Below are 24,709 nucleotides of genomic sequence, written 5' to 3' on the forward strand. Positions count from 1 at the left end.
TATTCTTTATTTCGGTTAGTGCCTCCTTCATTTCTGACTGTGCATCCTTCATTTCTGACTGGTCCTTTTTTATGCTCTTGAGGCCCTCACTAAGTTCGCCGAGGTTCTCACTAAGTTCATCGAGTATCTTTATAAGCAGTATTTTGAACTCAGCATCTATTAGGTTGCTTATCACCATTTCGCTTAGTTCTTTTCTTGGGGTTCTGTTCTGTTCTTTCATTTGGGACCTGTATCTTTGTCTCCTCATTTTGGCTGCCTCCCTGTGTTTGTTCCTGTGTATTACTTAACAGGAGGTATAGGGCTCGCTGAGATCAGATGCTGCTCGTTTGAAAGAATTTAGGAAAATCTGAAGCAGGATCCAAGACAGGCCAATCCTATGGTTAAGCAAGTGGCAACAGCTTGGGTGGGCCTGAAAGCTGGGTGGGGCGGGGCGGGGCCTCAGGGAGCCACCAGGGCGGGGCTACCAGTGTGAGCCAGGATGCTGGAGTCCCAGATATGGCGGCTGTCTGCCGCCCCAGGGAAGGGCTCACCAAAGGAACAAAGGCCTCTTACAGCACGTTTGTCCCGGAGAAAGCACCCTCTCCAGCCCTCGCTCCTGTGCCAAACAGCTCAGTTCTTCCCTGTGTGTCTCTGGTGCCCCTCGAGCTGCCTCCCCTCCAAGCTTAGAGGGAGAGAGTCCGATAAGTCCGTGCGCGGGCCCTTTAAGGAGCTGCCTGGGGCTCCAGCCGCCTCAGCCTCCCTGAGCCTCAGTTCCCGCTGGTTTTCCAGCCAGAAGTGATGGGGATTCTCTTCCTGGCACTGGAACCCTGAGTGGGGCACCTGGTGTGGGACGGGGACCCCTCAGTCCTCAGGGAGGACCTTCCCCGCCCAGGTGTCCTCCTGATTTTATCCACCACACGTGGGTGTGGGACCAGCCCGTCCCCTCAGCCCCTCCTACCAGTCTCGGTGTGGCTGCTGCTTTAATTCCGTAGTTGTAGGACTTCATTCAGCTTGATTTCAGGTGGTTTTGAATGATGGCTGTTCTGTAGTGTAGTTGTAACTTTGATGTGGTTGTGGGAGGACGTGGTACTGCGTTTACCTACCCGCCGTCTTGACCAGAAGTCTCACTTTACTTTTTAATGTACCTAGTCAAGTAGTTAAATAATATTTAAAATTTCTGAGAGAATTTATCATTTTACTGATTAGTATGAATCAAGTCAAGAAGCACTAGAATTTTCTCTGCCGGTTCCTCATTAGTATCATAGACAGCAGATTATTGTCATTTGAATTGTTAACTGTCCATGGTTTTTTGTTATTGTAATTATCACTTGTAAATTATTCCTTTTTCTCTTCTCATTAGTAAGATCAGATGCATAAACAATGAAGATGTCACAAACTCCACATTATTGAATTTTACTTCTATATCCTCTTTCTAATTTGCCCCAAATTATCTGGATGTTCTCGCCAGTTTGGAGAAAAACCTCTTATAAATAGAAAAACATAACCCTCTTTTTTTCTATGATTTTGCTGACTATTTTCACAAGTACCAAGTACCTCCACATTCTAAGGGGAGGATGGGGAGGAGGGTGTCAATGGGGTAAAAAAGGAGAAACATCTGTAACAAAAATAAAATAGAAAAATAAATAAATAAATAAAAATAAAACAAAATAAAGCACAGAGCTAGCACCCCTGAACACACCTGCAAGGAGGTGGCCAAAATCTAGTCCTGCGACCCTCAACCACCTACATCTCACCACCTTACAAAAGGTGTTGGAGAAGCTGAGTTGAAAATTAGAAAGTCAACCCTAAGTGTAAAAGACAACAAAAAACTCGCCTTGATTTTTAAAGATTAATTAGCTTATTCCAGTGATTTTTCCAATATCAAAACTGTTTTAAGCTTTAGACTGCTTATTTGTGCATCCTAAGTCTTTATATATTTTACAGAATGGCAATTATTGAATATAATAATTTTTTAGTGAATCTCTGCAGTATCACCAATACCTTCTGAAATGACCACCACAGTAAGTCTAGTAACCATCTGTGACATGCAAAATTATTACAATATTATTGACTGTATTCCCTATGCTGTGCATAACATCCCTATGATTTATTTAATTTAGAACTGGAAATTTGTACCTCTTAATCTCCTTCACCTTTTTTGCCAACCCCCCAACCTCCCCTCCTCTGGCAACCATCTGTTTGTTCTCTGTATTAATGAGTCTGTTTCTGTTTGTTTCTTTGTTTTTAGATTCCACATATAAGTGAAACTATATGGTATCTTTCTCTGTCTGACTTATTTTACTTATCATAATACCCTCTAGGACCATCTATGTTGTCACCAATGACAAGATTTAATTATTTTTTATAGTTGAGTAATATTCCATTGAATATATGTACCACAACGTTATCCATTCATCTATCAATGGATACCTAGGTTGCTCCCACATCTTGGCTATCGCAAATAATGCTTCAATGAACATAGGAGTGCACTTATCTTGTTGAATTTGTGTTTTCATTTTCTTCAGAAAAATACCCATAGTCATATTGCTGGGTTTCATGGTAGTAGTTTTTTAAGTTTGGAGAGACCATAGTGGTTGAACCAACTGTCCCACAAACAGAGTATGAGGGCTCCCTTTTCTCCACATTCTAACCAAGATGCTATTTTTTTTTTTTCTTTTTGATAATAGCCATTCTAATGGGTATGAGATGATATCTCAGTGTGATTTTGATTTGCATTTCCCTAATGATTAGTCATATTGAGCATCTTTGCATGTGTCTGTTGGCCATCTGTGGGTTTCTTTGGAAAAACGTCTATTCATGTCCTTTGACTATTTTTAATTGGATTGTTTTTGATGTTGAACTGTGTAAGTTCTTTATATATTTTGGATAGTGACTCCCCATTGGATATATCATTTGGAATTATCTTCATCTATTCAGTAAGTTGCCTTTTTGTTTTATTAATGATTTCTTTCACTGACAAAAAAAATTTTAGAGTGATGTAGTGCCATTAGTTTATTTTTGCTTTTGCTGTTCTTGCCAGAGGAGACATAGCCAAAAAAAATATTGCTAAGACCAATGTCAAAGAGTTGACTGCCTGCACTTTCTTCTGGAGTTTCATAATTTCAGGTCTTACATTTAAGTCTTTAATCCATTTTGAGGTTGTTGTTTTTTTTGTATAGTGTAAGAAAGTGGTCCGGGTTTCTTTTCTTTTTTTTTTTTTGCTTGTATCCAGTTTTCCCAACATCATTTATTAAAGAGATAATCTTTTCCCCAATGTATATTCTTGCTTCCTTTGTAGAAGATCCTTTGTCCATATAAGCATTGGTTTATTTCAGGGCTCTCTATTCAGTTCCATTGATCTAGGTGTCTGTTTCTGTGCCACTACCACGCTGTTTTAATTACTATAGCCTGGTAGTATGGTTTGCAATTAGGGAGTATAATACCTCCAACTCTGTTCTTCTTTCTAAAGACTGCATTGGCTATTAAATGTTAGGATTATTTGTTGTAGTTCTGTGAAAAATTGAGGTCCTAAAGTAGATGTTGTCTGTTGAAAACTGAAAAAGAGAGTCATAGTCTCTGCGTTGAAAATTCAATAGAACTGTTCTTTGCATAACAAGCTTCCATAACAGGATGCTCCTCCAGACCTTAAAGGTGCCATTCAGTCAGTAAGAAATAGAAAGTGAAGATGTTGTCTGGGAGCGAGGGACGTGGGAGCTGAAGACACTCCTTGGCCAAGGAGTAGCATAAAAATGGGAAAATGTTACTTGTGTTATGGGAATGGGTGGTGCTGAGTATATCTAAACTGATCTTTTCTGCCAAGAGAAAAAAATCCAGACTAAACCCAAACAACAACAACAACAGAAGTTTTAATTCTAGAAATGACTTCCAAAACCATGAATTTAATATTTTTGCAGAATATCTCAAAGAAAAGCATAATTACCTCATTTTCCAACGGTTGTTAAAAAAAAAAAAAAAAAAAACCAATTTGTATGAATATCAGACCAAATTTTATCTTCCCAGGAAGACTCCTTTCCACAAAACAAGGAGTGCCCAGGGGTTACAATTGCCACTCTTCTTTCGAGAAGGACAACCTAAGGAAAAGCCAACTTGACATCTGCACCAACAGGTCACACAGACATTTCTAATTGAACAGTTCGGACCGGACTCTTCTCACCCACACCTGTATCTCCTCCTAAATCCTGATACCAGGGCTCCTCAGGTTTGAGCTTCTGATTCCTTTCTTCCTAACGAATTCATCCCATGCATACAATGCCACACCACTGCCTAAATCTGTGCCCTGACAGGTGCTGGGAATATAAAGGTGAACGACACAGACCGTGTCCTTGTCCTCATGAAACTTACATTCTAATGGAGAGAACAGACATGAAATGAATAATCTGTCTAAGTAATTTTTAGGTATGGGCGTGGTAAATGCTAAAAAACTAATAATGTGCATATTTGTGCCCTAAGAGAATATAACTGAGAACTGACCTGTATTTGGGAGAAGGGAGGGAGGAAGCGATAAGGGAGGGAGGAGTTGAGGACAGTGGGAGGAAGTCTCAGCAGTGACTTGTACACTGAGTAAGCCTGGGAGGGTGTTAGTTATCAGAAAAACAGGTGGGTAGAGAGGGGTGATGCAGGAGAAGCACCCTGCGGTTAGAAGCAATAGCATCTGCAGAGTGCCGGCTTGGCAAGGATTCTGTGAAGACATGGGCGTAAGAGGCACCTAGTGGGCAGAGGCAGTGAATTTGGGATAAACTGGCAAAAAGTGAACCTGGAAAGATGCTGTAGGGCTAATCCCTAGAGCAATGGAAGGATTTTTAAGCTTGAGTTTGATAGAATCAGATTCCTACTTTTAAAAGATCACTCTGAAGTCAGGGTGAACAGGAGGGGTGGGGGGGAGGATTGGACAGAGCTGGTGGAACTACAGAGAAGAAACAGAGTTTTATATTCAGATTTAGACATGCTGAGTTTGAGATGTGAGAAATACTAGTGAAGAATTCAAACAGGTTGAATAGACATTCAGGTTGAAGCTCAGCAGAGAGGTTCTAAGTTGTAGAAAAAGATGGGACATTCCTTAGCACACAGGTATGGAGTGCCATCACGGAACAGAGATAATTCCTAAGCAGAGTGCAGACCTAGGAGAAAGAAGGCCCCGGACTGAGCCTTGAAGACCTCACATTTAATAACAGGCAGAGCCCTGGCCAGTTGGGCTCAGTGGTTAGAGCATCAGCCTGCGGTCCAGAGAGACCTGGGTTCGGTTCCCGCTAAGGGCATATACCTCGGTTGCAGTTTGTCCCCGGCCCTGGTTGGGCTGTGTGGGTGGCAGCCACTTGATGTGTCCCTTTCACGTCAATGTTTCCCTCTCCTCCCTCTCTCCCCCTCTCCCACCCCATCTGGAAAAAAAAAAAAGGAAAAATGTCCTCAGGTGAGGATTAAAAAAAATAATAAAAATATAAATAAATAACAGGCAGAAGACGGCGATCTGGCCAAGGGCACTGAGAGGCCTGATGAAAACAACGAGCAGGTAGTAAGTGCGGCGTAGAGAATGTTGCAAGAAGCAGGGAGACATCCCACTCGCGACAAGCCCAGACAGGCTCTTTGCATCTGTTCGCACTGGAGGCCAGTTGCGCAGCTGCAGTGGGATAACGAGGCCAGAAACCTCAGGGAGGTGAAGAGGTGGAGTGAGGCTGCGTAGGAAACTTCCGAGACGTTTGTCTGTGAAGGTGAGCGAAGTAGAGAAAGGAGAAGGAAATGTACAACCCAGGGGGATGTTTTTCTTTTGTTCTTTTTTTCTCTTTATACCAGAATTTAGCACATGTTTGTATAATTTTTAGTGTTTTTGTATTGATTTTTTTACAGAGGAAGGAAGAGAGAGAGAAACATCAATGAGAGAGAAACATTGATTGGCTGCCTCCTGCACGCCCCCTACTGGGGATCGAGTACACAACCCGAGTATGTGCCTTGACCGGGAATCGAACCGGAACCTCTCAGTCCATGGACAACACTCAATCCACTGAGCCACCCCGACTGGGCGAACATGTTTATACTTTTGTAGGAGAAATTCTCACAGAGGCAAAAGCAGTCAGTATGGGGGAGGGGGGGCTTGGGGGACCGGACAACTGACATATGGGGATCCTAACTGGGGTTTGCAATCCATGTTTGTGGGGGACCTGCATTTGAAAGCAAAGGGCTGAATCTTCCCCCGAACTCAGAGGAAAGAGGCCAAGTACATGCATAGGTTATGGAGTATGTCAGTCCCCCTGGGACAGGGTATGTGGAGGGACAGCTGCATCCAATGAACGCATAGGAACTCCTGAGAAGACAGTGAGACCACACCCCATGGATTTATGGCTTAAAACTGGCAGAGACCAGCTTCATCCAACATGGTGACTAATTTCACCTGACAGTAACCCCTAGCCTCATTATATGCTCCTTTTAATACATTAGCGTGCTAAACCACACACCCCACTGCTATGATCAGAAAATGAAAGCCCACGTAAGGACACAAAATGGCCTACGGAGCTTCTCTGAGAAATCTCCCCTTTCCCGAGAAGATCCTGAATACTCCTCCCCCTCATTGACTAGCCTACCACCCCAATTCAATGAACCTCAATAAAAGAAACAAATTCCAGCCCGGCCAGTGTGGCTCAGTGGATTAAGCGTCCGTCCCACGGGCTGAGACGTCCTGGTTCAATTCCTGGCCAGGGCTCATGCCCGGGTTGCCGGGTAGATCCCTAGTAGGGGACATGCAGGAGGCAGTGATCAATATTTCTCTCTCACACATTGATGTTTCTGTCTCTCTCTTCCTTCTTCTCTCTCTAAAAATCAATTAAAAAATTTTTTTTAAAAAGAAGCAAATTCCACTAACGGCGGCCCTTTCTGTCTGCGGAGTAGCCCACACTCTGTCTCGCGGCTTCACTGATAAACTCACTTTCATTTCCAGGGGCCAAAAATAGGTTGTAAAATTGCTGCTGAAGGCTTACTATAGGGAAAGAAAAGATTTCCCAGCAAGTTAGACACTTCTGAGAAATATTCAGAGAAGGAAGTGTTTTCAAGAACTAATGAACCTGAGACCATAACCAACAAGTGCCACCAGGGACAGAGGAGAAGTCCGGTCCTTTTTTTGTAAAATAGAAACTTCAATGGAGGTTTTGCTTCTCTTCCCAGCTTCCTTTCAGCAAAAATTCTCCATAAGCAGCATTTTATCTCAGAGTCTGTTCCCATAAAAACAACAGCCACTCCAGCCCCAGCAGATTGGCTTTGCACCCCTAGGCCACCTAAAAGCACATTCGGATACCTTCAGTCACATGTGGGACCAGGTGCTACTCTGTCTCCCTTCCCCGGAATCTGCGTCTCGTTGCCGGTTGTATTCACAACACAATTTACAATCCAATTTCCAATCATCTTGAATCCCTGGTCTGTGTGTGTGTGTGGAGGGGGGAATATATGTATATATATTTACTTATGCTTTTCACACAAATGTTATCGTTCTACAAATGAATTATATTCATTTAAAATATTCAATTAACAGATGGCTCAAAGAAATAAGTAAAACGTTAGGTGATATATCACTCAGTAGAAATTGCAGCATACCATTTGATGGGTATCATTGCAGCAATTTTTGAAAATTTTTATGGAGGTATAATTAACATATAACATTATATTAGTTTCAGGTGTAAACATAATGGTTCACTATTCGTATATATCGTGAACTGATCACTACAATAAATCTAGTTAACACCCATCCCCATACACAGTTCACATTTTTTATGGGGAGCATTGGTGATGATCTTCCTCGAAGAGTTCCCATCTATGAAATGCTTACCTTATCTTAAAAAGCTGAAGACTACATGCTCAGTCTTCATGCTTTCCTATTTGGGTAAAATTTGGGAGAAAGTACAAACAAAATTATCATTAACTTGCAATAACATTTGAGAAATGTACCACTCACATCACGCGTAGAACACAAGCCTTCACTCTTCTTTGGACCCAGGAGTTTCTTCATGTTTTCCTTGATGTTTTCTTTTCTCTGGTGTCTGAACGCTTTCTCCTGATCACACAGCGCCATACTGAATCGGAGGTCCGGGGATGAGCTGTGTGTAAAACACAGTCATGAGCCTAGTCCTCAATAGCTGCATATATAGGCTGACTGCTTCCCCCAAGCCATGTCCTAGGAGGGGACCTCAAACAAGAGTATAAAATGATGACTATCTCCAAGGCGCGTTTTCACAAAACAATAATAGATGATGTTTTAGAAAAAACAAATAAGCAAACAAACAGCCCCTGATCAGTTGTATGTTATGATAGTAATAGCTCTCTTCAGAAAAGAACCCTGTTTAAATAACACGGCTATGGCCCTGGCCGGTTTGGCTCAGCGGTTAGAGCATCTGCCCGCAGACCAGAGAGTCTCGGGTTCAGTTCTCGCTAAGGGCATATACCTCGGTTGCGGTTCATCCCCAGCTTGGGTTGGGGTCGTGTGGGTGGCGACCACTCGATGTGTCTCTATCACATCGATGTCTCTCTCTCTCTCTCCCTCCCATTCTATCTGAAGATAAATGCAAAGGTGTCCTCTGGTGAGGATAAAAAATAAATAAATAACGCAGCTATGAATAGGAGAGTCCGTATATGCTTGCTGGGTGGAGGGGCAGAGGGGGTGGGGATGGGGACATCTGCAACAGTGTCCACAAAAGAAAGAAAAAAGAAACCTGTTTAAATCTGTTTGGCACAGTAACAACCCTTAAATTACATACCTTCCTAAAAAATTGTGTCTTTACCATTCATAAAACTAAGTCCTTCCCTTCAGAGTGCATTAAATTTAAGGCTCATTTCTATTAATTCAGTACGTTTATTCCTTATAAAACACAGAACGAGAGAGAAGATTGTAAGGCTCCTGGGCTATGCACCCTACAGTGACATCTGATGAGTGCAAATATTTCTATTACAACTTCCCAAAGAACAAATAAATGTAACTCCCAAAAGAGCAAGTATGAATAATAATGAAGAGTAGAAGAATAAATTCTTAATTTCATTAGCAAAATTATAAAATATTGTTATTAAATTGATGATTCAAAAGGTGAAGTAGTACTGCTATTCTTATTTTGAAAATATAAATTTGAAAAATGCTTTTGAAAAGCGATTAGGCTATGACCACCAAAAATAATTAAAATGCATACTTCCTTTGGCTTTATAATTCTATTTCTGGATATCTACCCTGAACAGATATTTAATTATATTACCATACAATATGGTTATTAAATTATAGTATATCAAAGCATTGGATTATTATGAAGATTATGTAACAAAGTGGGAAAGAGTAAGAGAATAAATTTGCATTTTTATTTTTTTAATTTGTTTATTCAGTTTAAAAAAAGAGGGAGAGAGAGAGACAGACAGAAACATTGATGAGAGAGAACATGGACTGGCCGCCTCCTGCATGCCCCCCAATGGGGATCTGGCCTACAACCTGGGCATGTGCCCTGACCGGGAATCCAACTGGCAGCCTCTTGGTGCATGGGTTGTGCTCAACCACTGAGACACACCGGTCGGGTGCATAATTTCTTTCTTTTTTTTTAAATCAATGAACAGAGCAATGAACATAGATGTTTAGAAGATATCAGTACAGAAATATCTAGAAGAAAAAATGTTTAATGCTGAATAGTTTTATAAATATGGTAACAGAAGTATGTTTCATTTATTTCTTCTGTTATGTATTATCTTTAGTTTTCTTTTTAAAATTGTATTTTATATTTAATAGAAGATATTTCATGGAAAATTAAATTTTTCTTTAAAGAAAGTATTTCCATTTTAGAATCAAGATGTAAATTAACATATAAAAATAGTTGATTGCCTAGTCGGTGTGGCTCAGTAGTTGAGTGTTGACCCATGCACCAAGAAGTCGCCAGTTTGATTCCCGGTCAGGACACATGCCCAGGTTATGGCCCAATCCCAAGTGGGAGGCATGCAGGAAGCGGCCAATCAATGTTCTCTCTCATTGATGTTTCTATCTCTCTCTCTCTCAAAAAAATAAAAATAAATAAATAAATAAAATTTTAATAGAGTTTGATTAAAGTTCATTATAAATATATAATAAATTGCTTCTGGCCACATGTACATTATTTGGGTTTTTTCTACAATTTTGCTAACTGTGTTTAGTTACTCAACACTGTCCTAATTATATCAGTAAAGACTATTTCCCATAAAACAAACAGCATCACTTTCACAGTCAAATAAAAATATTTCTAATCTCATGCCAAAATAAATCACTTTTAAGCAAGAGTTAATGTAATGCAAAATGATGCAAGACAGTAACTTGGAATGTCCTTTGATGCTTCCTGAGGGACTGTGGTCATTTATGCCAATAATTTACAAAGTCAAGTCAACTTGTTCCAGAGATCAAAATAAGAGAAAGGAATGTCTAAACCCCATGCCAGGGTATCATTATCACACATTTGGCAAATCACTAGGTAGGAGAATGTGACATTAATGTATGCAGTGTTTATGTAAATAAAATTTGTACTAGTAACTTTGGTAAAACTCATGTCAACAGAGACGTTCAAAGGGATGCAGAGAGGTTGAGAGAGATGAGATCTAAAATCTGCATTGGATCAGGGATCAGCTAATTCTCTAGGCAGGCCTGACTTCTCTAACATTCACTATTTGAAAATAAATAAATGATTCCAACTTTCATTTTTAGAGCCTACTTTGAAAGAACAACACCCTTTCATGGAACTTGACCATTTTTATTCCTACTGATCACTATGACAAATCAGTCTCAATTTTCAGTTTCCCACTTTCTAGTTTCCTGTTCACTTTCATGCTTTCAATTTCTATCTAAATCAACAACAGAAAATAGGCTTAAATAACTGTATTCATTTGTATGGGAATAAATATATAACTTGGGGGGGGAGGCTTTCTAAAAATCCTTATTTTGACATCTATTATTTAACCAGCAAACTATAGGAAAATTAAACAAAGAATATTAGATTTATTTTTTAATGTTGTAGCTATTAAAAAGGAGCTAAAGAAAAGCAAAGTACACCCTGGCCGGTTTGGCTCAGCGGTTAGAGCGTCGTCCTGCGGTACAGAGAGATCCAGGTTCGGTTCCCGCTAAGGGCATGTACCTCGGTTGCAGTTTGTCCCCGGCCCTGGTTGGTCGTGCGGGTGGCAGCCACTCGATGTGTCCCTTCACATCGATGTTTCTCTCTCTCTCTCTCTTCCTCTCTCTCCCTCCCGCTCTATCTGAACAAAAAATGGATAAATGTCCTCGGGTGAGGATAAAAAAAAAAGAAAAGCAAAGTATACTTAATGCATTTTTATAGTCAAAATTGTTACAATTATTTTATACATTAAAAGTACACTTTTTAACAAAATAAATCAGTAGAACACTTACAATATCTTCCACCCAATGGAATAAATGCACTTACCAAACTTCAAGGGACATTTCCAGAATCATTTCAGTGACCTAGAAGAGATATATTACATTAGGTCATAAACAGATGTGTGTTATATATTATGCAAACAAAGTCAAAATCATTTTGGAGTGGCAGGTTATATTTAACCTAAACAAAAACCCTAAAAATAAAAGTAACATACTTCCCTGTATTTCAGTAATTTTTTTTGTTGCTCTTTTTTACAATCTAAATCTACTTAAGTCATTTTAGCAAATGTAAGCATGACATTTTTCTTTGTTCACAAAATGAAGTAGTTCAGTTCCACAATCATTATTCACAGATGATAAACACTGCCTGAGATTTAAAAACTATAAAGATGTTGTCCCTATTATTCAGGCGCTGTTCCCAAGCCTCAAAACCAGAAGTTGAAGTGGCTGGGAGGTTAAAGAAAGCCTGGGTGAAAATTCACACGTGTGCATTTTTGACATGTGTGGACTGTCGTAAACACCTATCCAAGGTGGGCAGCAGGAACCAGGGACCAACCAACTGTGGTCAGCTCAAGAAACATCTCCAAATGTGATGTGGGCTCAGGTCTTTATTTTTTCAAAAATCTGTGAGCCAACCAAACTTGTAGGAGAACCCCATCCCACCAATGAAAGAGAGTGTCCAATATCCACAAAGCCGAAGGGATATTAAAAGATGTCTCTCCACGTCGGCCTGCGGTCCTGAGAGACCCGGGTTCGGTTCCTGCTAAGGGCATGTACCTCGGTTGCAGTTTGTCCCCGGCCCTGGTCGGTTGTGCGGGTGGCAACCACTCGATGTGTCCCTTTCACATCGAAGTTTCTCTCTCTCTCTCTGTTCCTCTCTCTCCCTCCCACTCTACCTGAACAAAAAATGGAAAAATGTCCTCGGGTGAGGATAAAAAAAAAAAAGATGTCTCTCCAAGATTATGAATCTGTTGTATAGAAACCTTCTCAATACTCTCCTTGCCACTAATTATGAATAATGGAATCATAGGTTGTTATGAGAACGAAACATGACAGTGTTTGGAGGGTTGCTGCACAATTGTAAGATGGTACCATTATTTTTGTTACACCACTTACCGTAAGATTATAGAGTGAACCTATTCAATTCCTTCCAATAGAACAGAACTAGACTGTGTCTCTTAAAACGTGAAGATAATATTTTTAGAATTTACATACAATACTATAGATATTTGGCTTTGTTTTCTTTGTGGTTTGAGGGGATGGAAAAAAACAAACCAGAAGGAATCTTTCAAAAGGTTAAAACAAGTTCATGGATGATTCTCAGTACTAAATTTTATGAGTAACTAAAAGGTATTGAAGACATCTGTACAAAAATCTGCCTCTCCCACAAAACTGCACGCTCTGTCTTATACAGGTCTCTATTCCTAGTTCATTGCACAGAATTTGGCACACCACATATAATCAATAAATACTTGTGGAATTACTGGGCATGTGTATGTGAGAGGAAACACATCAGACAATCTTTTCTTATCAAGAACATCTCATTGTTACCGGAGATAAAATCATGGGCTGGTCCATACTTGTTATTAAGAAATTCTATGAACTTTTTTTCACCAAAGTAGCACATAAATATTACTTTGAAGTTAATAAATAATCAAGAATCCCCATACAATGGTATTTATTTTTTAACATACTCAAATGAATCATAGTTTAGTTATAAGTAAGAAATGTGATTGACTTCTAAACTATTAATGTAATTGCTGTCTATTCCATCAATGAGCTCGGACCACAGCCCAGCACACCATGTCTATTCCCCATTTCAAAACTTCAAATGGAGTTTTTTCCAAAGAGGGATTGAAAAAAGTAATTTACATTAAACGAGATCCCTTTAGATATTTAGTAAGAAAAACAAGACATGGGTAAAACATGTTCTGATGCAAAAAAAAAAAAGAGTAAATAAATACAGGAAAGCTGCTATTAAAATAAGACTAGATTTACTGTTTTTATCTCCAGAGGGCAAAAGCACCATGGGAGAAAAGAAATTAAGAAAACTACAACTCAATATGGACTTTCCTAATAAATGGAAAGACCCAAAGCTGCAATGGGCTTCCTATCCCAATGTGGCACCTCACGACAGAAAGTGTTCAGGAAGAAAATGGTCCCCACATGGCAGGTCCTCCGTCCCCAGCCCTGGTCAGGGTCGTACAGGAGGCACCCATTCAATGCGACCCTCTTCCATCGATGTTTCTCTCCCCCCGCCCCACTTTATCTGAAGATAAATGAAAAATATCCTCAGGTGAGGATGAAAAAAAAATTAAAATCAAAGTTCATATATTAAAATATGCAATGCCCAAATATACCTAATGCCTGTGTGTCCTCACAACTTAATAAATAAAAGGAAAAATCAGCTGTGCTACGTTTCTGGTCATATTGGCCTTCTCCAGGAGAACGTCCCTTCCACATCGGTCCACAACATTTCTTGGCTGAGACATCCATGTTCGTCCCCTGACTGATGAGACTGAATGCAGGCGGGATGAGACAAGAGAAGACCAGGATTTGCCTGCCCTTTGGAGGAGCACAGGATGCGTTGCCATGGTTCTGGTCACGTGCGTGGGGAACCGTACCTCCGCCTCCGGCCCAGGTGGACGGCCACAATCAGGAGGAAATGGTAAACTCCCCCACCTGGTGCGCTATGTCCAGACATGCTGTGGAGACTGACAATCACAGTCTCTCCACACCTTTCCCTCTCAACGTGTGATTCAGAAAAATAGCCACAAAGTATGTACTTCCTGTGCAGCATGCAAACATGCTGTAAACTCCTTCCCACACACCGCAGGAGGCCTCCCTCCATGCCAGCCAGCCAGGTGGCTGCCTTTCCAAGGCAGTAGGAAGAACAGGGGCCCAAATCTCCCAGCCCTCCCCACCCCACAATATCTAGTTAAGAAATGGTCTGTCTCTCCCAGGAACTGGAAATGCAAGAAGCGAGCTGTACTCATTGTACATTCGTGTGGGGAAACAGCATTCTCGTCTTTGAATTCCACGATGCAGAACAATTTTACATGCTTGCAATGGGAGGTGTTCCATGGAGGGGAGGAGGAGGGGAAGCGGAGCAGAAAAACTACTTTAAAAAAAAGCCATTTCAGACTTAAAAATCATTTCGAAAATATTGAACGCATAAATTCTTTTGGAAACTTTCCAGGGTCATTCTGAAACAACAAAGCAAAGGTAACAAGCACAGTGCCTGGCATTAAGGAGGCCTTTTAAAAGTATTATTACGAAAAGATACAAACAGACAAATAATGTTAAACTAGATATGGATCTAACAAGGAGGCAATTCAAGTACACAGGACAAATGACAACCCCGCCAAAGGGTGTGGAGAAAAGGGGACTCTAGTGCACTGCTGGTGGGAATGCAGACTGGTGCAGCCACTATGGAAAACAATATGGATTTTACTCAAAAAATTAAAAATTGAACTTCCATTTGACCCAGTGATCCCACTTCCAGGAATATACCCTAAGAAGCCTGAAACACCAATCAGAAATGTTCGTAGCAGCACTATTTACAATAGCTAAGATCTGGAAACAAGTGTCCATCAGTAGACGAATGAATAAAAAAGCAGTGGTACATATACACGATGGAGTACTATGCAGCTGTAAGAAAGAAAGGTCTCTTATCCTTTGAGATGACATGGAGGGACCTGGAGAGTATTATTCTAAATGAAACAAGCCAAGCAAAGAAAGACAAATATCACATCATCTCACTTATTTGTGGAATATAATGAACATAACAGTCTGAGGAACGGGGTAGTCCCAGAGACACGGAAGTGGGGTACAGACTGACATTCCCCAGAAGAGGGGGTGGAGGGAAAGATAAACAACAGAACTTATATGCATGTATGCATGAACAATGGACATGGACAACAAAGCTGAAGACAGGGCGGGGAGGGCGAGGGTAGGGGAGTATCAGTGAGGGAATAAGGAGAAACATCTGTAACAAAAATTAATTAATTAAAAAAAAAATAACAACCCCGCCAATACAAGCTAGGTCACTTCCAAGTAAATTTTACATGCTTAAAATTTAATAAGACACTGCTAAAATCATTTTTAAATACATATGATTTTTATAACACTAACATTTATTCTTTATTGAGATATAATTGACATATTATAACAGTTTCACCTGTATAACATAATGATTCAATATTTGCATGTACTGCAGAAGGATCACCATAGTAAGTCTAGTTAACATATATAATTTATTAATCAAATGAAATTAACATTTACTACTAGGAATCATCTAATCCATCATCCAAGAATTCAGGATAATTGTGTCTCCCAAAATGTCCCAGACATGAAAGATAAATGAATATATCTTTCCCCTCTAGCCATATTCCACGCCATCACACAGAGTTTTCCTCTTACACTGGATGATAACTTTCCTTAATCGAAGGCCCTTTTTCCTCTCCAGAGGACACTGGAAATTCTGGAACAGCTTGTAATCATCAGCTATCATACAATAAACCTGATTTCAAGAGCACTACTATCTAACCAGAAGACTCTTTTCCTCCAAATGGGAATCACTCAGATTCTCTAGTTTTTCTCTCTTTTAAACTTCATTTCTATTGTTACACCTGTCTGAGCACTTCCCAGGTCTTCTGTATTTTCCATAAGTGTATTCGTTTATCCATTCATTCAAATACGATTCCAGTGACTACTATGTGTCAGGCTGGGTCTGCACTGGTGACCACATTGAAGGTGTTCTACTCCCTGAAGGTACTTAGGTCCAGTCATGACCCCAAGGACACAAGAGCGTTCTAAAATGCCCTATAATTCAAAACTTATAAATTGCAGAACTGTCAAAAAGAGACTCACTTAGGATTCCATTGCTAGTGTCCCAAAATAAAAATGCTTTCTCTCTTAAAGCTGGAAACTGTTTGACCTACATTTGGACTCCGCTCTGCATCAATCCGATGGCATTCACATCTTAGCCAAAGATTTCTCGAATTTCTAACAAAATGATACAGTTCTCTCCTTTTCTCTCTAAACTCTGCTTAGTCTCATTCGCTTAGGCAAATTGTAGTCTTTGTCTTTGCATATCAATACATAGTTTTCCAATAAAATCATCCTGATACTACCTTCATATTCTGAACTCACCATCAAAACTACCATATTTTAAAGCTTTGCCACAATCTCTTCTATAGAACTACCTCATCCATTTTCGAGTTGCAATCATGAATAAGTAATAATCAAAAAAAGCAATCAGCCAAAGTTAGATATGAAAGAAGCCATGTCTATTTTTAAACAATAAGACTAACTGCTAAATAGAGATAGCAAATTCAAACACTGTAGGATGTAACTATACAGGCTACCTTCCACAAAGTTATTAGCCAAAACAAACTGACTTCATCTAGAGAATGAAGTGTAATCTTTCTCTTTCTTTCTTCAAAAACTTGGCATTTTCGTGATTCTCCTGAAGGGAACTACTTTGATTACACAAAACACACTGAATTCGGAAGATACTATAACTTTCCACAATAACCAAAAGCCACATGCGTGTTCAGCAATGGGTGCCGAGTATTTTTAAGTTGTGTTGAAATGAATGATCACTAAATTATAGGTTCTATCTTCTATTTTTATAGAAGATAAGTTGATTTTGGTCAGTAAGTTCAAACAAACAAGTAAATGTAATAGTCAAGTCAGATTCATGAAGCATATGACAAATAGTTAAATCTGTCCAACTATAATTGTAATGAGAATATCTATTTATTTAGTGCTTACTGGTCCAGGTAAAACTTTCTAAAACTGTTTTAAGACTTGCCATGTATTAACTCATTTAACCATAATGACAACCCTAAGAGGTAGGCACTACCTACATATATAACCCAGTTTTACAGATGAGGGTGCATTGCAAAAAGGGGGAAAACAGCAACAACAACAACAAAAAACTTGTCCAATATCACACAGCAAATAAGAAATCAGTAGCAGAATCATGATTCCAACCCCGGCATGGCGGTCTGATGCTAAGCCTGGGGTCAAAGGCAAGCGAGTCCCACCCGTGTCTCTCAAATGACAACTCTGATGCTCTTCAAACTTGTGACTCCAACAAACGCAATCTAACCCAGATTTCATGCATGCTAGCTTGAAAAACACAACCTTATGGACCCAGTTCTATAAGTCATTTTCTCCTCAAAAAAAGTTCTAAAGTTGAGTTGAGTGATGAATGGTAGTCTCAGCAGAGCCGGCTGCACAGCGAGGTCCTGCGTTCCGACCAGAGGACCTCCCTGCCATAAGCTACATTCTCTTCAGCTCCTAATGACACGTTCAAGCTGCAGTAGGCTACACTTACTTTCCTCAAGTCCCCCTGTGCTCCTCACTCATCACTTTCCACAGCAGTCTGCTAAAGCTGCATCATCTTTTCCTTTCGGCATCAAACATTCTCTCTATCATTTTACCCACTAACTTTTTTTTTTTAACCCTCACCCAAGGATATTTTTTCATTTATCTTCAGATAGAGTGGGAGGTGAGGAGAGAGAGAGAGAGAGAAACATTGATGTGAGAGAGACACATCGACTGGTTGCCTCCCACACAACCCCGACCAGGGCCGGGGACTGAACTGCAACTGAGGTATATGTCCTTGACCAGGATCTAACCTGAGAATCTTTTGGTCTTCAGGCCGACGCTCAACCACTGAGCAAAATTGGCCAGGGCATTTTGCTTACTAACTCTGCTTACGAATACTTCTGGAGAAGAAGTCAAATCCTGTTTGCCTGAAAGTCCCCATTACCTGGTCAAAAACCTTCCATGACTCATTGCTGTCAGCAAGATAACATCCAAATTCCATCATCTTGAATTTGAACTCTGCTATCATCTGATCCCCAGTGTACCTGTTCTCCCTTCATGCATGAATGCTCTGTTCCCATCACATGTCTAGACACTGTTTCCTGAACACGTTTGTCCTGTCTAGTCCCATGACAATGAGCAAAGGCTCAGACTGTTCTCCACCAGAACTACCTTCCACCCCTCTCGTGATCCAACCACATACTTCCTTTAAGGACAAGCCTAAGCCATCGATGTCCACTGTAACCCACAATTGTCCACTGTGATCCCATCCCCCTTGGCCTCTCTGTCCTCATCACTTGTCACTCTCCCTACTACCTTTATGTTCCAGCCATACTCCCCTTGTTGATGGTCAACATGCAGGCAAGCTTGTCCTTCAGGACATTTCTACCCTCAGATATTATCAAAGATGCTGTTCTTAGCCAATGTTTAAACTTCATTTGCAAACCCCTTCACTATATACACTCTCCTCTCTGACCTCCCTGGTTTGTTTTGCATTTGTCATCACTATCTAACACAGGTATCTTTTACTTATTGATCTTGCTTCTTGTTGGTCTAAGTAGGACATAAAAGTTCCAAGAGGATGGGAATTCTTGTTTTGGTTCATGGCTGGATAGGAAGTGTCTGCCACACAATAGGTTCTCAATAGTTGTTTGTGAAATGAATGAATAATTCCTTCTTATAACTCTTACTGTACATATTGTCAGCACTATGTACTTGGTACTTAAAACTGCAATATGTAAATAATGAACTCTAGTTAGTGTGCTAAAGTATTTGGGGATGAAGCATATTATTGTCTGCAATTTGTTTTTAAACATCAAAAAAGTACTATGGCTTGATGGATGGATGGATGCGGCAAAGCAAATATAGTAAAATGTTTATTGTAGAATAAGGATGGCAGCTATCGGGGTTTTCAAGTACAAACCTTTCATCTTTTTATATGTTTGAAATATTTAATAATAAAATCTGAGGAAAATAAAATATTTTAGAAAGGCCTTCCCTGACTATATAAACTTTGGTTGCCTATCAACTGTTCTCTATCACCTCCCTCTATTTTATTTTCTTCATAGTATTTATCACTGGCTGATGCTGTATTGATCATGTCTGTGCTTTCTCTCGCCTATTTACCTTCCCCAAGAAGGCAAGCTCCCTGGGAACTAAGACCCCGTCTATCATGCCCCCTGCTGCTGGCCCATCTCCGAGCATATTGCCAGGAAAATAACAAGTGTGCAGCAATGACTCATAAGTAAATCAGTGAGCGGATGCCTCCTGATACTGTTCATTATAGTAATTATCTGTTTATGCATGAATGTCTACTTCTTTCCAAACAGATTATTAGTTCCTTAAAAACTGAACTTTTTATCTTTTTCTTAATAATTAGCAAAGTTTTAGGTGCACAATAGAAGCTTAACTTCTCATATTAAAAATAATCCATTCGCCCTGGCCGGTTTGGCTCAGTGGTTAGAGCGTCGGCCTGCGGTCTGGAGAGACCCGGGTTCGGTTCCCACTAAGGGCGCGTACCTCGGTTGCAGTTTGTCCCTGGCCCTGGTTGGTCATGTGGGTGGCAGCCACTCGATGTGATCCTTTCACATCGATGTTTCTCTCTCTCTCTCTCTCTCTGTTCCTCTCTCTCCCTCCCACTCTACCTGAACAAAAAATGGAAAAATGTCCTCGGGTGAGAAAAAAAAAAAAAAATCCATTCACGGGTCAGTCTTTTAAAATTAAATAATAAAGATTATTTTTTTAATTTTTGAGATGTGATTATTTTGTTTCTATACCTATAAAATGGGAAGAATTGAAGACCCCGGGGTGAAATGTTCAAATAAAAAATAAAGTGTTCTTCCCAGATCACAGAATTTGATAAATTAAAAAGGATCTTAGAAATAAGTTAGTGGGAACCTTCATTGTAGAGCTGAAGACAATACAGGGAGAAAGAATGACAACTCACACATTCTAGAGGGAGCTAAGTGACAAAGACAAGATGAGAGTCGGGGTCTCCCAGTTCCAGGTTCCCACCCGGAGTGGACAGAGCAGGCCCCCGGGAGTCTTGCAGTCTTCATTGGGAAGCTCCTATTTTCCCTCCACCTGTCTCCTGGCCACAGAAATCACGTATGTTGACTTAACATTGACTTTTAGAAGACAACATTTTGAAGGAATCTTTGCTAAGAATGTCTTGGCTTGAAGCATGTGTTCTTCCTGTGCCAACTTCAAGTGCTTTCTTCTAGACCCATCCCATCAAGAACTGTTAAAACTCTCCTCTCCCACACAGTTCTTCGCAGCGCGTTCTCCCTCACAGCCTCTGTGAAGACTGTTGAAAGAAGACTGTCCCCCTCTGAAAGCTGGGGATTCGGAGACGAGGAGATGCTGATGGTTTGCAGAGGGCAGGACACGTGATCTGGGGAAGGTGAGCCTCTCCGACTGGCCATCCACTGCTGTCACGGGTCACAGGTCATTCAGATAAAAGCCACAGAGGACACCCAGCCTGTGTGGCTCAGTGGATTGAGCGACTGAGCGTCCCCCCAGGGACTGAGAGGTCCTCCGATTCCGGTCAGGGCACCTGCCTGGGTTACAGGCTGATCCCCAGTAGGGGGCGCGCAGGAGGCAGTGATCGATGTTTTCATAGTGTTTCTAGCTCTCTCTCCCTTCCCCTCTCTTTAAAAAATCAATAAAAACATACTTAAAAAAAAAAACCCCAAAGAACTTTGGAGAACAGAGTCATGAAAAGAAGCTGACCAACTGTTTTCTCAGGCACTCTCAGGAAAATAATTACGTAAGCTACTTTAAATTCCCGAATGCAGAAGGCCTTGGGGTTACACACCTAAGGTAGGAAATGACAGGAGGAGAGGAAATGCATGCTTTCCTACAATATCTTTGCTTACAATCAGTCTTTGTGTCATAGGGCGGAAAACACATTCTTCTTTGCAAAGGCCAATTCATGCTTACAAAGCCCTGGAAAACATTTACTGAGAGCTGAGCCTAGCAACACGTCCTAGGTAAGGTCTGCGGATGTTAGCCTTCCGCCTCTAAGCTCCTTACTCCGCTGCTGGCCGGCACGGACCTGCCAAGCCCTGTAACTGGCCAAGCCGCAACTTGCTTTCTGCTTTTAAGACTCCATGCTTTTGCAGTGTCTTCTGCCTAGAATCTGCTCATGACTGCTTCTCTGCCCACTGAAATCTATCCTTTTCTCAAGGTATAATAACAGCAACAATAAAAAAAACATTTATGTAGTACTTAATATGTACCAGGAACTGCTGTAAGCACTACATGTATGTTTGCATACATCTATGTGTATAAACTATTCGTATATCTATTTCAATAACTGATTATCATTATATATTTACTATAAAATAAATTGTATTGTTAACAGGTAAGTAATATGCAATCTACATTTCACATAATAAATTATATAAAATTATAATTTGATATGTAATTACATTTAAATATGTTTCTATGTAATACACATGATATGATAGGTATATTCTCTATGTAAATCATAATAACTCTCCTAGGAAATATTATTTTCGCTTTATACATGAGAACATTGAAGCACAGAGGAGCTAAGTGATTTCCCCAGGTTGAAACAGTTGGTAAGGGATAGAGCTGGAATTTAAACACCAAAGTGCTTGGCTTCAAATACCAAGGTTCGAACCCCTGTGTCCACGGTTCAATGTGTTCAAAGTCACCTAGTGCTACAACACCATCCCTGGCCTCCGCTCACAACACAGTCTGTCTTCACTTAGTCTTACAGCTGTAGCCTGTGCATCAGTCATTGATACTAAGCTCGCTGGAGGAGGGTTTCTTTTCCTTACATGTATGTATCTTCCTCAACCACTTCCCATTCCAACCCTCACCTCACATCTTAGCCAGAGCAATCAGGCAAGAGAAAGAAAGAAAAGGCATCCAAACTTGGAATGAAGAAGTAAAATTGTCACTTTCTGCAGACTCCCCCATAAAACTTTTGGAAACAATAAACAAATACAGTCAAGTTGCAGAACACAAAATCAATACACAAAAAACACATTGCGTTCCTATATACTAACAATGAAATTTCAGAAAAAGAAAGGGAAAAAAATTATTTTGTAATTGCAGTAAAAAGAATAAACTACCTAGGAATATGCTAGGATTTGAAGGACCTATATACTGAAAATTACAAAGCATTATTAAAAGAGATTTTAAAAGACACAAAGGAATGGAAAGATATTCTTTCTGTGTTCATGGACTGGAAGAATCAACATAGTTAAAATGGCCATATTACCCAAAGCAATATACAGATTTAATGCATCCAAGTCCCAATGATATTCTTTAAAGAAATAAAACAGCCCTGGCCAATTTGGCTCACCGGTTAGAGTGTCAGCCTTCGGTCCAGAGAGACCTGGGTTCAGTTCCTGCTAAGGGCATGTACCTCGGTTGCAGTTTGTCCTCAGCCCTGGTTGGGTTGTGCGGGTGGCAGCCACTCTATGTGTACCTTTCACATCAATGTTTCTCTCTCTCTCTGTTCCTCTCTCTCCCTCCCACTCTATCTGAACAAAAAATGAAAAAATGTCCTCAAGTGAGGATAAAAAAAAAGAAAGAAAGAAAACAAAAACCATCAGATTTGTATGGCTCCACAAAGGACTCTGAATACCCAAAGCAATCGTGAAGGGGAAAAAAAACCTGAAGGCTGCCCTGGCCAGTGTGGCTCAGTGGTAAGAGCATCAGCTTGTGAGCCAAAGGGTGATGGGTTCAATTTCTGGTTAAGGGCACATACCTGGGTCACAGGTTCAATCCCTGGTGTGGGAGGCAACCAATCTATGTGTCTATCTCACATTGATGGTTTTCTCCCTTTTTCACTCTCTCACTCTCTCTCTGTCCCTCTCTCTCTTCCTCTCCCTCCCTCCCTTCTACTGGAAAAAATATCCTAGGGTGAGAATAAAAAATAAAAAAATGAAGCCAGAAGTATCACACTCCCTGACTTCAAATTATGTTACAGTGACAATAATCAAAACAGCATGACATTGGCAGAAAAATAGACACAAATGGAACAGAAATGAAAGCCCAGAAACAGACACATGCATATGGGCAAATAATTTTTGACAAAGGAACCTAAAACACACAATGGAGAAAAGAAAGCCTCCTCAATAAATGGTGCTGGGAAAATTGGAAAGCCACAAGCAAAAGAATGAAACCAGACTACTGTGTGTCCCCATATAAAACTCAAAGTGGATCAAAGACCTATATATAAGACCCAAAACAATAATTTACAAAGAAGAAAACATAAGTACTAAACTTATGGACTTTGGTCTTAGAGAGGATTTTATAAATTTCACCTCAAAGGCAAGGGAAGTAAATGCATAAATAAATGAATAGGACTATATCCAACTCAAAAGCTTCTGCACAGCAAACGAAACCTTCCACAGAACAAAAAGGCAACCAAAGAATGGGAGAAGATATTTGCAAACAACAGCTCTAACAAGGGGTTGATATCCAAAATATATAAAGAACCCACACAACTCAACACCAAATAAAAATCAAATTAAAAAATGGGCAGAAGTCCTGAACAGCCACTTCTCCCAAGAAGACATACAAATGGCCAATAGATATATAATAGATGCTCAACTTCACTAGCTATTAGGGAAATGCAAATCAAAACTACAATTAGATACTACCTCACACCTGTTAGAATGGCTATTATCAACAAGACAAGTAATAACAAATGTTAGAGAGGTTGTGGAGAAAAAAAATCCTCATTCACTGCTGGTGGGAATGTAAACTGGTACAGCCACTATGGAAAACAGTATGGGGGTTCCTCAAAAAATTAAGAATAGAGTTAGCATATAACCCAGCAACCTCTCTTCTAGGTATCTACCTGAAAATTTCAAATACATTTATTCTCAAAGATATATGCACTGCTGTGTTCATTGCAGCATTATTCACAGTGGCCAAGATATGAAGACAAACAAAGTGTCCCTCAATAGAGGATTGGATGAAGAAGATGTGGTACATACATTCAATGGAATACTACTCAGCCATAAGAAAGGATGAAATACTGCCATTGGATTGGTGACAACATGGATGGATCTTGAAAGTATCATGCTAAGTAAAATAAGTTCAACAGAAAAAGTCAAGAACCATATTTCACTCATATGTGGGATATAAAACTGAAAGCAACAAATGAACAAAGAAAAACAAACCAACAAAAATTCGTAGACACAGACAACAGTATGGAGGTTACCAGAGGGAAGAGGGATGGGGTGGTAGTCAAGTTTAGGGGGGTCAAATATATGATGATGGAAGACAATTTGACTTTGGGTGGTGGGGACACAATCAATATACAGATGATGTATCATATGATTGTATACTTGAAACCTACATAATTTTATTAACCAATGTCACCTCAATAAATTTAATTTTACAAAAGTGAAAAAAGAAACGAGAATGCAGCAAACCTAGAAATATAAAGATGGCAGCAACCTCATGAGCATTCCTGCTGACCTTTTATACGTCAGCTCTAATTGTTAGCGAATGACTTAAGAC

The 24,709-nt window shown here is 40.1% G+C and overlaps 1 protein-coding gene across 3 annotated transcripts in view; it reads right to left on the minus strand.

Moving 5' to 3' along the window:
* The window catches only part of PLA2G4A (phospholipase A2 group IVA), a 136,762-nt gene that overhangs the window by 56,531 nt on the left and 55,522 nt on the right, over window positions 1-24,709 (minus strand). For all 3 annotated transcript variants that reach the window (XM_036273762.1, XM_036273763.1, XM_036273764.1), the window contains 2 exons: window positions 11,406-11,443; window positions 7,934-8,075 (listed from right to left, as the gene is read on the minus strand). In XM_036273762.1, coding sequence (XP_036129655.1) covers window positions 7,934-8,075; window positions 11,406-11,443 — 180 coding nt within the window. The remainder of the gene's footprint in view (window positions 1-7,933; window positions 8,076-11,405; window positions 11,444-24,709) is intronic.

This window comes from Molossus molossus, unplaced genomic scaffold, assembly GCF_014108415.1.
Source record: "Molossus molossus isolate mMolMol1 unplaced genomic scaffold, mMolMol1.p scaffold_m16_p_20, whole genome shotgun sequence".
NCBI lineage: Eukaryota > Metazoa > Chordata > Mammalia > Chiroptera > Molossidae > Molossus > Molossus molossus.